Consider the following 17,437-nt stretch of genomic DNA (forward strand, 5'->3'; position numbering starts at 1 on the left):
GAAACAATACATTGCATATTCATAGCATATAACCTTAACGTTATAGGGTAAAAGTGCCTGAGTGACTTAGGAGCCTGTGTCTTTACAAAGTGAATAGGACTTAAGCTCCTTTAAAAAAAATCCCCATAGTTTTTAAGTGTATTTGTTCTGGCTTTGTTTTTTTTTTAATTTGCTCTTTCTCTCCCCAGCTTCCCTTTATTGATGATGGGTATCATTTTTATCATAATGGCATCTCCAGGGCCAGGAGAAGACGCAGTCTTCAGCACAAGCTTCATTTGGAAAAAGACCCGAGGGTAAGCTTTTCCTATTGATTTGCCATCCAGCAGTCATGATTTTCCATGATTTTCCAAAATCCCCATATCCCCAACCAACTGTGCATTATGGGATCAGATAACTGTGAAGTCTTAACACAGGTAATTCCATGCCTGACCCAAGCTCTGTGGCTGCTGTACAGAAGTTAAAACAACCTAAGCCTTGATTTTAACATGACAACAACAGTCACAGCTTCGAGCTTGAGTCTTCCACCCTTGCTCACTCTTAGTAATACTGCACTCTCTGCTAGTAGCCTCACTTGCAGTCAATGAGTTCCAAAAGGCATGTTTCAAACATAAGCAAGACCAGTTGCACATTCAGCCCATCAGACTTTAACTTTTAGTCTAGAAACTCCAGGTCCCACTTGCAAATGAAACTTTTAGTTTTAAGAAGCAACTCCCACCCCCCAGCATTCATCTCACTGGTGGAAAGAAAAGGTCCTTCACCATAATGCAGTGCTCTAGCAGCAGTTTCTTCTCTCTCTCTTCTTCAGAGTTTTTGCTGTTACACAAGATAAATACTAGGACATGGTCAGGACCAGCTAGCACAGAAAAGTGTTTCTACTGCCCAAAGAAAATAGTCACTTTTGGCATTCATCTTATGAAAGCAAATAGATGACCAAGTTAGTCCCCTGCATACCCAACTCCATTTCTCTTGGTGTGGGAGAGTTGTGCTGTTCCATTCTACCTAGGTTTTTATTGCACTGCCAATCATCATGGTATCTGAGCACCTTTCAAAATTAAATAAACAAGAAGAAAGTTATTTTAACTAAAACAGAGAAGCTGCCTGTTGCTATGTCGGGAAGCAGGGTTGAAGAATTTCTAGCTCACTCTCTCTGCCTTTGCAGGAGACGGTTAAAGTATTTTGGGCACAGATCCACCAACAATATGGCACCCCTCCAAATTGTAGTCAGCCCATCTGACAGCTGTTAATGTGTGGTGCACCAGCCATTTTAGCTGAAACCAAGCAACTGCCAGCTGCTGGTCACCCCCACTTCCTTTAGGTCACATTGTGTTATGATACTGGGAGTTCAGTGAGGCATCATGAGTCCTGTATCAGTCAGGTGTGTAGTATGTTTCTTGATACTCTGAACTACCATCTTCAGGAGTTAAAGGATTTCCATGGCCATTCACTCCTGGGTTTAAGACTGCCAACAAGGGCACCAGCTAGAGTTTGAGTGTGTGTGTAATGCAGACTCCTGCCCCCTTAGCATTAAACTGGGATTCCCAAACTCGTTTCATATAATCTACGAAACAAAGATTGGACAGTAACAACTTTCAGACAATACTGCCCATTGCAGGATACTAATGAGTGGACCAAGAAGTAAAAGTCTCCATTTTCCCTTAACCATCCAGTCCTTAAATTGTCAGTTTATTAAGAACTATTTAATAAAGAACAGGAGTAGGCAAATATTATTCAAGCCAATGGCTTTGTAGCTCTATGTACTTGAAACAAATATTTCTACTTATCTGTAGAGGTCTGTGTAAATCAGAAGTGTCCCTTAAGTTGTCAGTGTGGCCCTCAATATTGCAAAGGTGAGCCTCCCCGTATTAGTTAATACCAGAATTGCTGTTGCACTGACTACGCTTGAACTGTTTGACTGCGTAATGTGAATATGGGTCAATATGGAGGTTGTTTGATTACATGTAGCCTACATTTCAGAGCTGCTCTATTTTGTATCCATTCTATGGAAGTAAAGAGGACTTCAGTCTCCAGGGTTCTCAGTCTGGGACCTTTCATAACCAATACATTCACTTGAATTTTTGGTTTTAATTTCCACTGCCTTCTGATTGTCCTGCTGATTCCTGCACTGCTCACATAGTGTAATGATGACTTAGCTTTACAAACTGCTGACCTGCTCTCCCTTACTGAATAAACCCATACCATAAAATAATTGGGAATATCCCCAAAATGTGGCAAAGCATGGCCATGGATAAGCCCTGATATTTTGGTACACTGTTCAGCTTCAAACAGAACTGCTGATTTGCTTTAATTTCCAAATTGGAAGCATACTCGACCTCTCTGATTCTTTCCTATCTTTCTGTGTTGCTCAGTAGGCTCTTTGAGGTTTTCTCTATGGCCTTCCTAGCAACTTCATGTATAGCCTCCCAGCAATCCTAATACTCCCCCGGTGCTTTTAGGACACTCTCTTCCAATGAACTCCTGGCCTTTCAAGCTTGCCCTTAGAGTGCTTGATGTTTCTCACCACCATCCTAGTATCTCCTCTCCATTCATGCTGGAAGGTCATCCAAGAGAACTTGGATTTTTTACTCTAAAGAGGTGACTTTTGGTTAAAGCACTCTGACTTAGAGAACTCTAATTATTAACATTCCAAAGTGTGATTTCAGTGCCATAATAATTCACCCCTCATTATCTCACCGTTTATGAGGGGATCCTCAAAGCTCCTGTGGGACTTCAAAATAAGAATATCGCTGTACAGGTTAGTCACTTTTTATTACACGTGTTATGAGCGCAAATAAAGCAAGCTCTGATCAGTGTGGGAGCAGTCATTAAAGCTCTAGCCATGTGCCCGGAAAAGAGCAAATGTGAAATAAAGACACAGCACTCTGTTTTTGAACTCCAAAAATAATTTCTGCAGCCACCCGGGCACCTAAGTATAATGACTTCTTTCTAAATCATTTCCTTCCATGTTTGCTAAGGAATAAACATCAGCACTGGCATGGTTAATAAATTCAGCACATGAAACGAAGAATAAAATGCTATTAAAATTGTCAGCATAGCCAGAAAGCAAACTGACTGTCTCCAAAACACAGGGTCCACTGAATCTCTGATGAGCCAGTAAGATTAATTGTGTATTTGTTATTTATTTCTACCCAATTTTTTTGAGAAAGTGAGAAATAAAATCTGTGAGTATGAGCTGAAGTGGTAGGCTGGATGTTTTTCAGTTTGAAGGGACTACAATTCCTAGCTAATTTTAATTATTAGTTGAAAACAGTGCAGATGTTCGTTCAATTAATTAATGTTCTTTAATCAAGTAAGTCCCTTGAGGAAACCATGTCAATTCTGCAAGAGTCCTGGGAGACAGGCAGCAGAATGCTACTGCAAAGAAGTTACTATATAATCTCCATACACTGCACATGAAGCAAGAGGTCTTTAAACTTCTTGAAAAGGGTCAGTTGGGCAAAATGTTATCTATGTTTGGTGCCAAAATAATACTGAGATATGACAAATGTAGTCAGAATTTATATGGCAAATATCAGTACTGTTGCGGGAGCCGGGTTCAAATGTATGTTAAGATGCCTTCATAGAGTTCCAGCAGGAGCTGAAGCACTGTTTGGAGGAACAACCTTACTGCCATTTGTTTGGCAACAGCTATCTCAATATTAACGAAGTTTGAAGCCGTATTAACAGCAGAGGGTGGTATATGCAATAGTGTCATAGAACGCAATACTGCCGGGGACTGGTGAAGATTCAGAAGTGGGCACATGAAGCTCATAAACCTCCTCACAGTATTTTCAATATTCCTTTCTCTCAGAATGGCAAGTACCATAATAAATTGCACTACTTTGAATGGCGGCTATCCACGCTTGATCTTGTTTTAAAAGATGATTTCTTAAAGTAGGCATATCACAAAAGGATTACAAGACCTAAAATCTAGTTATAATGACTTAAAATACTTTTCTGCATAAAATATTTATCAGATAAAATTCTGACTTGGATTCAAGTGTGTGTTGCTGAATATCCTGTATACTTTCAGTATACACTGAAAGAAGATTATGTAGAAAAGAAGTGCCAAGTATAATCTGAGAGTGTCCATGGACTATTCTAGAAATTTATTCATGATTCATATATGGTATCATGAAAAGACCACTGAGGCTGAGAGGGGAAACAAACAGAGGAAGGAAATGCACACTATCACATTCTTACAGTAGCCAAAAGCGATAATTTGGACTAAGCAGCTCCATCATGCTGCGCACAAGGTCAGCTCCTGAACTCTTCACCCCCAGTTCCCCACGAGATGTCAGGGGAGAGCTCATTCAGACCCTGCTTACATCTTGAAAGCCATCATTTAAAATGAAGAGCTATGTATTAGCGAGTGTTTCTAGGGTGGGTTATTTTGTTTGTCTGTTTCTGCAGGAGAGGAGAAAAGAGGTTGTTATACGTGTGGAAACATGCTTCTACAGAAATGTCTTAACAAGGGTGTATGTTTTCCCTCTTCTCAATCATTTGACACACTTTCAGTCAAATCCTGATTGCTTTGCTCCCTGCCCCCTCTGTTATCTCTCGAAAGGGAAGGGAGTGTATAGCAAGGACATTCTGCAATGTGAACTTTGCCATGTGTCCTGAATTTGTAGAGCTTTCCCCTATGAGGATTTTTTTGCAGAGGGACAACATGTCCTTGGGGAAGGTCTCATACTGCAACTACACATCCCGCTCCCCCCACCCCCAAAAGCAAGCTGGGCATCACAAATGGTGAAGCACAGCAAAGCTGTCTCAGTCTGTTCTGCCATGTTCATGCGTGATGGACCCAAGTAGTTGCACAGCAGTTAAGTAGAACCCATTCAACAAGCAATCATTTCTTAATCTCTTGCTGTCTCTTCTAACCCATCAGGACACTGAAGCTAATGGGTTAGGGAGGGATCACCTCATGGAAAGACAATAACTCTGTGTACTCCTGTGATGGGGTGTTCACCCCACACCAGCCTAGAAGGGGTTCATGAGAGTGAGGAGAGACCAATTAACCAGATAGGCCACAGCTGAGGGGAATTAGCTGGCCTTAATAACCTCTGAATAATGATAGAACTCAGCTGGAACTAAATAGGGAGAGCTAGGATAAAGCCAGGAAGCTGGCAGTAGCATGGGACTGTAGTGAGGGAGCCTGTACCCATTCTCTGGACAGTAGATAGGGAAGGAAGGGAAACCAGGTGGAAAGGGTGTAGGAAAAGGATTAGGGAAAAGGCAGCAAGGTTTAAGGTGGTAAAGACCTTGGCCGTTGATTAGCGGGTCCCTGAGCTAGAACCCATAGTAGAGGGTGGGTCCGGGTTCCCCTCCCAGGCACTGGGGAAGTGGCACTGGTTTGGGCAGAGAAGGAAAGGCTTCATCTTGGAGGAAGAGACTTTGATACCCTAGAAGAGGAAAACACAGTCATCTGGCTGGAGGGCCAAGCCGCAAAGATGGAGCACCCTGAGTAGATGTCCCGATTTTATAGGGACAGTCCCGATTTTGGGGTCCTTTTCTTATATAGGCTCCTATTACCCCCCACCCCTGTCCTGATGTTTCACGCTTGCTGTCTGGTCACCCTAACCCTGAGTTGCAGACAGAGAGAGAGAGAGGCAGCAGCAGTAGGGCATGCAGCAAGCAGCAGAAGCAGGTGTTGGACCTGGAAAGAGCTAATCCCCAGCGTGGCCATGAGGAGGTGCCCCTAGCAATGAGTGCACTCCAAGACAACTCCCCATGCCAAATCCTTTCATCTATGCTAAAAGAACAGTGGTGGACTTATCGGTAGCTATAGGTTATACCAAAAGCCATGTCATTCATATGGTTCAACCCTGTGTCCTGAACGCTCAATCTTGATGACCACAGAATCCACTTTTGCTTGTGAAGGTTTCAACAGCTCTGGCTGATTCTAAGTCTTCCTCATTACTGTCCACAATGATGTCTGCTGGGTGAAGAAGCTGTGGATGTTTGCCACTGCAGCCATTTCCTGGCAGCTTGGGTGCCAGAATCCAAGAGACTTACCCCAAAGGTGAAAAAGCTGGGATTACAGGGCAGATGAAGGATGGCTGGGAGTAACAGCAGGAGTGGCAGAAGGTTTGTGTGAACGGACAGGCCCTTCAAGAGCACATCAGCCTGCTGGTGCAAGAACTGGAGCTCACCCATGGCGGTTGCTAAAATCCCAGTAGTGTTCAGGATGGCAATATGAGTAGGAGGCAAACAATGAGGACTGGGGTATTTACCAACCAATGTGAGAATACAACAATTATAGTTGTGTAACCATTTCAGTGAAACTAAAACTGCATCTCTCCCCATTGTTTTATTTATATGGGGTACCTGATTCTCTGACGTTGACTGAAGGAGGTTACACAAAGAGAATGCGAGTTGATTGCAGAGTAGAGACTGTGCCAAGAGCAGAGGCCTTCCCAACCTAGTAGTTGCAAGCAAACAATGGCTTTTCTTTCCTTCACGCACATTGTAACATCTTAAAAGAGAACTCAGAATCCAGCCTCCTGCTAGGAGGCTTCATGGTATTGTTAGCAAATGTTTTGAAAATGAACATGAATGTTAAGAATACACAACTCTTATTTCACTTTTTAGGTGAATTAATTTTTTTTTAGTTTTTTTGCTTTTGCTGGTGGTATGTAGTGCCTCTCTTATAAGGACAAGGAGTTGAAACTCAATTTGTAAAACCTATTTGTTCTATACAAGATTTCTTTTAAAAATTGAAAGAAAACAATGCAGACATTTTCCTCCCACACAGTCTCTTCTTTCAGGGAGCTGCCTACATTAAGTCCACTCAAGAAAGAGACTTTAATATAGGGAGGCAATCTGGTTCTATCTTCACATAGATACATATGTTCAATTCTGAGCATGGTGTCTTGATGCATTAGAAACACACATCCAGATGAATAGCCATCTACTAGTGGTTACTGTAAATGTAATGGTTTAGAAAGTAAGACTTAAAGAGTAAATGCGTAAGGGCTGTGTCAGTGGTAGAAGGAGAACACCATGTAGGGTTTCTGGGGCTCTGTGACCAATGGACACAGTTTGGAGGAGCCCTTAAACTGCTCAAAATGCTGCCAGGGCTGAGGCCAGGACAGAAAATCAGGGAGCCATAAATGTAGAGTATCTGACCTTTAATCTTAAAAAAAATTCCTTGTTCCATGCACCTTTACTATATTTTAGATATACCCTCATTGGTATGACCGCTTGTTCAGAGATGCCCAACGATTCTGCTGGAGCCCTATTTGAGTGGATTGACATTTGGGTGTCCCCACATACTAACATGCATGCCACCTTGTGCTAGGCTACAGGGAAATTGTCACGTTCTTCTTCTCTCCATGTTCTCTCTTCTGTCCTTATTTTCACATCTTTGTGCTTTGATATGTGATTGTGACCCTCATTCCCCCCAAAGCTGCATGATGCCTAAGGGCACCTGTGGTACCCAAGCTAGCTTGAATCAAGCTAACTTGTGTATGTCTGCATAAGCTGCAGACACACCCTGAGTGTAGACTGACTTATTTCAGTGTAGACTTATCCGGAGTCTGAGACCCTGGATGTCTTAGGTATTTCTGTGGCCAGCTGCATTTGGGGAAGGAAGGCAGACAGCAGTCCAGGAATCACCTGCCACTTGGCCTGCAGCAGCACTTTTGCACTGGGAAATCAGGGTGGATCTTGGTTCTCATATTGCTTTTTAAGTCCCTGTGGCTCCTCTCCTGCTCTGAACACATGTGCACATGTGGACTAGTCTGCCCTTTCTCCCAAGAGGCCAGGTCCCCAGATCAGAAAGGACAGGATTAAGGGCCTGATCCAAAGCCAATTGAAATGAATGGAAAGACTCCCACTAACTTCAGTGGGCTTTGAACAAGGCCCTCAGTGCACTGTACAAACTGAAAGGAGCTAACAGTGGGCACAATGCACTGCAAATGCAGCTACCCAAAAGCCACACTGGGCTTACTGCTCTCCTTCCGAACAATTGTATATAGGAATGGGAAGAGATGTCTGACTGTAATTAGCCAAGGGAGATTTTTTGTATATCTAATATTCAAAAAGAACAGCTGCATTGAAATAACATTAAAGTACTGTCCTGGGGTATATATATATTTAACTGACCATATCCCATTATCAGAACTCAAAGTGTATTATTGTGCGTTGCATTTATTTGTGTATGCACCTAAAATAGTTAAGAGAAATGATTGTTTTAATGGATGTTTTATTCTTGGAGCCTGAGATTAAACCACCTGTTCCTATCCCATGACAGGAATCATTTAATTGATCATGCTTAGTAAAAACACATCTCAGAAGCAGAAAGACATTGACCAATTTGATGGCAAAGTGATAAATGTTGGAAGGATAATGGGAAATCACTTAATTTTTCTGTGTAAAAAATGGTGTAGAATGTGAACTTAAGTCAAAATTATCAAACTTGGATGTCCAGTGTTCAGGCATCTTAAAAAAGTAGCTTTATTTCCACAGGTGGGGAGCATTTTCAGCATCATTCAAGTCTGTTAGAAATTGGTGTGACAAATACACATGAACCACACATTCTTTGCATTGTTTGTATTTCTTGCACCACTCTGTCAGCAGTGTCTTGTATAGGACAGCTTCCTATGGAGCAACACATATATTTTAAATTCAGAACAGTTCAACACAATCTTTCTTCACATGAAAATATCACAAGAGGTGGACTATGCCTTGTGTCTATGAATGAAAGATCTGCTGGTTGTCTTCGGTTAAGAAAGCAAACAGTCATAAAATACTCCATAACTGCTAGTACATTTGAAAATGAATAACTGTAATATATAAAGTGTATTGTCCCTGTTATAAGACTTTTTCTATTACAAAGCTGTCTTCACTATAAGTGCTCTGATTGAAACTTCATGGTTCACAACTCAGATCCAAAACATCCCCAGTTTTGCAAAAAATCAAAACCTTAACCAGTCTTTAACTCAAAAGCTGGCGTACTTAGTACACTTCTAAAGCATTTCATTAGAAATTAAAAATAAATGAATGTGAGTGTAAAATCTTGCCTTTTTTTAACCAGTACAGTGGCTGTATTTTGCACCTACATTCCTCCCTTTGCCTCCTTATCCCCATACATGTGCTGAAAACAATACACTTGAAAGTACAAAAAGAAGTTTATTCATTGTTTAATCATCCTTAGCCCACATCCTGCTTTGGCCTTTATCAAGGACACAATTGCATTAGGACGCCGTGTGGTCATTGAATCTTCCTGGCAGTGATGGAGTTCTAATCCATCTTTCAGGAGTCCCAGTACTATCTGCAGCCCCATAAAACTAAAATGTAATACAGCTGGGGTCCGAGATACCTAAAACTACATGTAGCAATTTTAAATAAAAGCTTTTTAAAAGTCTAGTGAGGTTGCAGGGAAAAGGTATTAGCTTCATCCTGGGCTGACCACATGCACAGACAATGCCATGTGGAACCTCACATTTTGTCTAGAGTGACTGACAATGTATAAGGGAAAAGGCAAGCACAAAAGCCTATGCACACTTGAATAGGTTGGGGCTTCAGGGGGTGAAGAAAGTTTTATTTCATTTTCTTTATTTGTGGTCCCAAGAAAGTTGCCATATCTTATGTACTACTTGAAGATGAGTGGGTTGGAAAACAGGTTTCATTAAGGAAAAAGGGCCTTTTGCATAGTCATTAAATATAGTGGTATGCAAATACCAATATATTTACTTCCAGCAACTCTGTCTACATTTTTTTTTTGCCAGTTTTTTTTGGCACCAGTTATTTCCTCTCACTTCATGAGCTGCCGTGTGATGGTGCACCTGATGAGGTATTTCACCAACCCCTACAGTCCATCTCAAATACTGGAACCAAGAGGGTCACATGTTGGAGAAAGGAGGTGTATCCATTACTTTGTTGCTCAGTGTGCTGTGCCTGTCTGAGGGTCAGATCACACCACAGCCTTCTCCTGTCTCTGTGTGTGTTCTGTTTGTCGCTTATGTAATTTCCTTTGGACTTGGCAGGTGCAGAAAAGTGCTTTACCATGGACGTGACCATTGGTTATGCAAAATGAATCTTGATGATGATCCAAGATGTTGTCTGTCACTGAGATGAAAATGATTGGGTTCCTAAAACTGACTGATTGCAGTGTTGTAGCCATTTTGGTTCCAGGATATTAGCGAGACAAGGCAGGTGAATCACTGGGTCAACTCTGTTGGTGAAGGACACAAAGCTTTTGAGTTACACAGAGCTCTTCTTGAGGCTCAGAATATGGAAGAAGAGTGCTGCGTAGCTTGGAAGCTTGTCTCTTTCACCAACCAAAGTTGGTCCAATAAAAGATACCACCTCACCCACCTTGTCTCCCTAAAATCAATGAGGCATTCCTTGTGAAATTCACCCCTTTTTACTCAGATTTACTCAGATTCTGATGAAATATTTAATTTCTATATTTAGGAGTTGTGATAAAGCAGTGAAAGTGCCATCACAGCACAGCAGGGTTTAAATAAACCTTTGGGGGGTTTCGCTAGCTCTGCCCAGCTATACTTGCAGCCAATACCAGACCTGGAAGCAGGATAAAAGGAGGGAACCTGGCTCAGTTCAGGGCTGGCTGGCAAACAGGCAGGAGCTAGTTGTCCCCCTGTCTGAAGGGACAGAGCGCTGGCCTGCCAGTCAGGTCAACCATCTGGAAGTAAGCACTGGTTTTCCAGCCAAGGGAGATTGTGGAGGAACCCCCAGCAAAGGAGGTAACTGAGTGTGTGAACCCCAGAGACATTGGGGGACTTGCCCTCACCAGCTTGAGGCTCCCCCCCCCCCCCCCGAAGTAGCCTGGGACCACAGCAAGGCACTATCCGGACCCCAGAGAGAATCCTGCGGGGAAGCAAGCCACCCAGTAGATTGGACTAGAAGGTCCATGTCCCAAACTGAATGAACTGTAGGAAGTAGCCCAGGGCAGCAGATTCTGACTCCCTGCTGGGAGGGACTCCAATCCCCTTGTTTCAACCCCCAGGACCCTGGGCCAGGATCCAGTGGAGAGGGAGGGCCCGGGTCCCCCTCTCCTTCCTGCAGCCTTAAAAACTGAGTCCACTCAGCCTGCAGGGGTCTGAGAAGCAGACAATCTAACCACTAGGCCACCTGGCCCCAAGAGCCCTGCTACGGGAGTTTTATCTTAAGTATTAGTCCCAGAAGTTAGCTATTCTTTTTTGAAACTTGGGTGCAATGTTTGGCATTGAGTCACTAGCCAATTTTCCAGAAGCATGGACTTAATGTCTCTATATTAACAAACAGTTCAAAAGTCCTTTCCCATTTTCTGGTTTTTTGTGTGTAATTATGAAGTAAACTCATGTTCCAAGTTGTGAAGTTGACAGACTTCCCTAATTAAGACTATTTAATGTAGAGTATGAAGAATGATTTAATTGTGGTGGCAGACCAATACAATCATGGATAGGCAAAGGTTTGTTGTGCCCATAAATTTTATAGCACTGTATGACAGCTTTGAGAGAGCACTGGCATAATCTGTTAAAAAGGAAATGAAATATTAACTAATAAGGGGCTTTGTTTAAGTAGTTTTAATAAATAATGAACAAGCAAAGCAACCAGATTAGTGGGTATGTCTTGTTTCCTATATTTATAAAAACCCGCACAATATTGGATAAAATATATTGCTATCTTTTTTCATCAAACAAGAATCATAGAATCATAGAATATCAGGGTTGGAAGGGACCCCTGAAGGTCATCTAGTCCAACCCCCTGCTCGAAGCAGGACCAATTCCCAGTTAAATCATCCCAGCCAGAGCTTTGTCAAGCCTGACCTTAAAAACCTCTAAGGAAGGAGATTCTACCACCTCCCTAGGTAATGCATTCCAGTGTTTCACCACCCTCTTAGTGAAAAAGTTTTTCCTAATATCCAATCTAAACCTCCCCCACTGCAACTTGAGACCATTACTCCTCGTTCTGTCATCTGCTACCATTGAGAACAGTCTAGAGCCATCCTCTTTGGAACCCCCTTTCAGGTAGTTGAAAGCAGCTATCAAATCCCCCCTCATTCTTCTCTTCTGCAGACTAAACAATCCCAGCTCCCTCAGCCTCTCCTCATAAGTCATGTGTTCCAGACCCCTAATCGTTTTAGTTTCCCTTCGCTGGACTCTCTCCAATTTATCCACATCCTTCTTGTAGTGTGGGGCTCAAAACTGGACACAGTACTCCAGATGAGGCCTCACCAATGTCGAATAGAGGGGAACGATCATGTCCCTCGATCTGCTCGCTATGCCCCTACTTATACATCCCAAAATGCCATTGGCCTTCTTGGCAACAAGGGCACACTGCTGACTCATATCCAGCTTCTCGTCCACTGTCACCCCTAGGTCCTTTTCCGCAGAACTGCTGCCTAGCCATTCGGTCCCTAGTCTGTAGCGGTGCATTGGATTCTTCCATCCTAAGTGCAGGACCCTGCACTTATCCTTATTGAACCTCATCAGATTTCTTTTGGCCCAATCCTCCAAAAAAGAACTGAAGTATTTTTCTCATCTGTCACATTTTAGAGTACACTGTATTCTGCAGGAAACAAGTAATATTTCCATTATGAGTGGAGCGCTGTTCCATCTATAATGTCTTCCTGGGGCCAGTTCTCTTGTGCTTTATGTGCTCTATGTGAGGGTTGGCTTTTAGGAGAGTGTTCCAGCTAGGCCTGAGTGTTGAGTTTAGAGCTTTATCAAGTTTACTTCATTTTGGACATCATTTATTTCCTTTTATAGCTCAGTTCAGAGCCTCCTTACAAGACTTTTTATGCCAGGTGCGCTACATAGTGATAGAAAACAGAATCTGTTAGATTCTGTAACTAGCAGGGGACACACAGTAAACACTTTGCTTTCACAATGTTTGAACCGTTTGTAAATTTTGGTGTGGTTATGAGCATGATAGACATTTAATTATCCAAGTTCAGAACTGATATTCTGTGAAGGGATGAAGAAGCAGTAGTCACAGTTTTAAGTACAGAATGTAAATACTGTGATCTAATCAGAATTAATATGTGGAGGGACAAAATATAACCTTGACATCAAATGTGAAGGAAGAAAGGTCACGGTTGACAGGACAAAAATGTAACTGTTATACAGTATGTCTGCTTGAGTCATCTGATACATATCATTCCAAATAAAGGAAATGAAGTGGAGGAAAAATCAAGGCTGAATGGAGTGCTTTGGATGACTGAGCCATGAAAAGAAAGTTCTCTCACTAGGTTTGGCATCTTGATTCTGCTGGCAGTGATCAGTGAGACTAGAAATATTGTCACATATCAGGGAGATAAAGCAGAAACCAAACCCTGGACAGTGAGATTTTACATGTTTGGGATCATGACTAAAGAAAGGAGGACAAACAAAAGAGGAGGAAAATCCCGTAGATGTTGAAGTTAAAATAATGAAGTTATAGACACATAGGGTGAAGTGCTGATGTACATTGCGCAGAAGAACCATCCTTTGTCACTACCACATCCTCACTCTCTCTCCCACCACTAGGATTATCACATTATAGGAATCTTTTTCACAGCATGCCTTTCTGGGGCAGGCCCTTTAAATTTGCCAGGGCCAAGTGGCTGCAGCCCTGAGAACAAGTCAATAGGAGTCTTTCCATTGATTTCCATTTCCTTAAGCGGCCATTTTGCAATTGATTAGCTGTATCTCAGTCTCTTTCATCTAGTAAGTATTCTAGTATGTATTTTGCCTCTCTTGCCACTTTGAGGCTTTGCACATGCAAATAGGATGTCACTGAAAATGAACTGCTTTCAGAAGTTTCTGTTCAGCTAGATTTGTAAATCTATTGTACAAGTGCCAATTTTTACGTTAAGTGTCAAAGTGAAAGCGTTTTAAAAAAGAATGAGGCTTTGATTCACCGAAACACTTAAACTCCTGCTTAGCTTGAGGCACATGAATAATTCCACTAATTCCAATGGGATAAAGCACATGCTTAAAGTTAAGCACATAAGTATTTTCCTGGATTGGGCTTGAATCGCCTATGTTAACCACAGTAGAGCTCCTAATACTACTTGCATTGATTGGATTGACTGGGAATTGGTCCTGCTTTGAGCAGGGGGTTGGACTAGATGACCTTCTGGGGTCCCTTCCAACCCTGATATTCTATGATTCTATGATTCTATGATACTTACAATGTGCTCATCATGTACAAGAGCAGTCTAATGTAGAGTATCACACCACCTTATTAAATATAGAAAATTAAATAATTTAAACAATTCCTGATAGAAGGTGCTAAAACATGTCCATTCTGAATGATCTAATTGCTAAATTGAAATCTATTGATTTGCGATTAAAAAAACTGCTACAGAAAAGAATAACCATGATATTGGACACGGTATGGCTATGTTTTATGAAAAAATGAACATAATGTATTGCAAAGAAACACTACATAGGATTACTGGGACAAAGAAAGTTAATCTGTATCATCAAAAAGAAAAGGAGGACTTGTGGCACCTTAGAGACTAACCAATTTATTTGAGCATGAGCTTTAGCTCACTTCATCGGATGCATACCGTGGAAACTGCAGAAGACATTATATACACACAGAGACCATGAAACAATACATCCTCCCACGAAAGCTCATGCTCAAATAAATTGGTTAGTCTCTAAGGTGCCACAAGTACTCCTTTTCTTTTTGTGGATACAGACTAACACGGCTGCTACTCTGAGACCAATCTGTATCATGTGTAAAATGTAGAAATAGCTATATAGATAAATGAGTAAAATATAAATCGTATAAAAGAAACTAAAACTACAGTATAAACTACAGTTGGTTTATACTGTGGCGACATATGTAAACCATGACAAGCCATTGCTGAAGATGATATTTAAACAGCAGGATAAGGCTAGGAAATTGCTTAAGTTTAACCAATGTCTAAAATGAACAAGATCAAAAACAACTGACCACAAACCAGTGTGGGAGTCATTGTACTTTATCTGTATCACTTACATCATGAGTTCACGAGTCTTCTCCATCTCTACTTGTAGTTGAAATATGTAGAATATTAAAATACTTTATTTGAGCTTTGCTTCTTAAGAATATACATTTCAACCCAGACACTCAGTAGGTATCTAGAAAAGGTAGAATTAATTGGTTTAAAAAACCCTCTGCTGCTGCTGTGATGCCTACAAGCTGTTATTTTCTGCCATTGGTCAGTCAAGTGGTGAGTGCAGACCTCTGCTTTTCCGTTAAACTGTGTTTTATTGTAACCTCAGCCTCCAGTCAGCCTCCCACTCTGTTTCGTTTACCTGGTGTGCCCCGTCTCACATGTTGATTGTAAACCTTGTGGCCCAGGGATTGTCTTTTTTGTTGTTTGTCTGTGCAGTTCCCAGCCCTGATCCTTGATTGGGGTTGCTGGACTCTTTTGCAATACAAATGATAATGGTGAGACTAATGGAATGAGGAGCAACAGTCATGGGATTTACATAGGGGGCTTGATGGTAAAAAGGTGCAAATGATTGTTAGCAGAGAGCGGTGCTGAGGTAGTCGAAGGATGCTGAGTTTTGAATGATTCAGTCGGGTGAAGTAAGCTGAGTGGAGCAGATTCTCTAGGTTGCTGAACCATCAGGAACATAGCACCCGCATATGACATGAAACATGGAACGACTCTTTTCCAAAGGCCTGACTCCATGCCCATTGAAGTAAATGAGTGCCTTTCCATTGATTCCAGGGGTTTTTGGATCAAGCTGATAAAGCCTGTAGGCACATTTCTGTAGCCGTGGCAGCGCCTATTAGTTCCTTTTAGTGCAGCTCTTAAGCACGCTCAGGCCTGGTCTACGCTACAGATTTAGGTCGATGTAAGACAGTTTATGTTGACCTAACTCTGTAAATGTCTACACTAAAATGTTGCTCCTGTCAAAGTAACTCACCCACTATGCCAACTTAACTCCTCCTCTGCAAGAGGCGTAGTGCTTAGATTGACGTAGTTAGGTTGATGCAGTGTCAGTGTAGACACTATTATTTATGTCAACTTTAGTGGCCTCCAGGAACTGACTACCGGTGGTCTGACCATGCTGGTCACTGTTTTGAACTCCACTGCCTGGCAGCTAGGTACACAGGTATATGCCCCTCTGCTCTAAAGACATGCAAATTTTTGAAATTCCATTTCCTGTTTGCTCCACATGGAGAGCTCACCTAGCAACGGACCGTGTGGGCTATATGCTGCAGATGTTCTCCTGCCTGGAGTACACAGGAGGTCGTGCATTTCCTGGGTCTGTGGGGAAAAGAGGCTGTGCATACACAGCTCAAATCCATCTGCAGAAATGTCAGTATTTATAAGCCGATTACTTGGGGCATGGAGGAGAAGGGCTACAAGAGGGATCCATAGCAGTGAAATCCAAGGAGCTGTGGTAGGCATACCAGAAGGCAAGGTGGCTGATAGTTGCTGTGGTGCGGAGCTGCAAATATGCTGCTTTTATGAAGAGCTGCATGCCATCCTTGGTGGAGGACCCACCCCCAAGAACCTGATGGATACTTCAAAGGGCCCCAAAGTGAACAGTGAGGAGCAGGTGTTGAATGAGGAGGAGTATGGGGGGCAGGTGACTGGGGGATCCAATGGTGCAGCGAGCCAGGACCTGTTTTTGACTCCAGAGCAGTTGAATCAGTCCCTACAGTCCAGCACGGGTGACCAGATGCAGGGCAAGGAACCTCTGGTAAGTATGTCCTTTGCGTTGATATTGCAGGGACACATCTGTTGCTTTACTCTTTTTTTTAAATCGTGCTAGAAAAGATAATGAAATAACCAAATAGAGGTAGAGTTGCTATCTGCTTCTCATTCCCCTTCACAGTTAGGCAGAACAGTTTATGGGCACCAGGATATCCCATGAATCCTTCATAGAGATCTCTAGGAAACTTTTCTGGAAGTAGTCTACAATCCTCTGCTGAAGGTTTCTGGGGAGGGCTGCCTTATTTCTTCCACTGCAGTAGGACACTATTCCACATCACTCAGTGATTACCAACAGGCACCACTGAGGCACACAGACTAGCAGCATATGGACCCAGTCTGCAGCCGGATGCGTGCAGGAGCTGTTCCTTTTCTGATGCCGTTACCCTCGGGAGTGAGAGAGCAGCTAAAATCACCACTGCCTGTGGAAAATGGTCCAGTGTTCAGTTCAATTGCCCTATCCACAGATACTCATGCCCGTGAGCTATTCCACCCACCCCTTATTGTCCTAACTCGCTCCTTCCCCACCTGGCCATACTCACCATGGCTGGGTCGGCTGCCCTGATCTCTGAATCCCAAGGAAAAATGAGAATGTAGTGCTTGTAACTTGTGTGAATCAAGGGGAATGAGTACAGTATATCAAGCTTCCATTTATCTCGTGAATACTCTCACAATAGTACCTCTGGGTATTGTATCTTTTGCATCTGCAAATGGGGCCTGGACAGTTGCTCCATCCACACCAGTGGAGCAGCTCAGCCAGATAAAGAAGAGAAGGAAGAGGTTGTG

At 42.4% G+C, this 17,437-nt stretch overlaps 1 protein-coding gene across 2 annotated transcripts in view; it reads left to right on the forward strand.

Annotated features, from left to right (window-relative positions):
* Positions 1-17,437, forward strand: part of PCSK2 (proprotein convertase subtilisin/kexin type 2) — a 195,428-nt gene that overhangs the window by 37,032 nt on the left and 140,959 nt on the right. For both annotated transcript variants that reach the window (XM_084623070.1, XM_084623069.1), the window contains exon 2: positions 189-293. In XM_084623070.1, the coding sequence (XP_084479196.1) occupies positions 189-293 (105 nt within the window). The remainder of the gene's footprint in view (positions 1-188; positions 294-17,437) is intronic.

The sequence above is a fragment of the Lepidochelys olivacea genome (assembly GCF_965140295.1).
Source record: "Lepidochelys olivacea isolate rLepOli2 genome assembly, chromosome: 3".
In the NCBI taxonomy this organism is placed as follows: domain Eukaryota; kingdom Metazoa; phylum Chordata; order Testudines; family Cheloniidae; genus Lepidochelys; species Lepidochelys olivacea.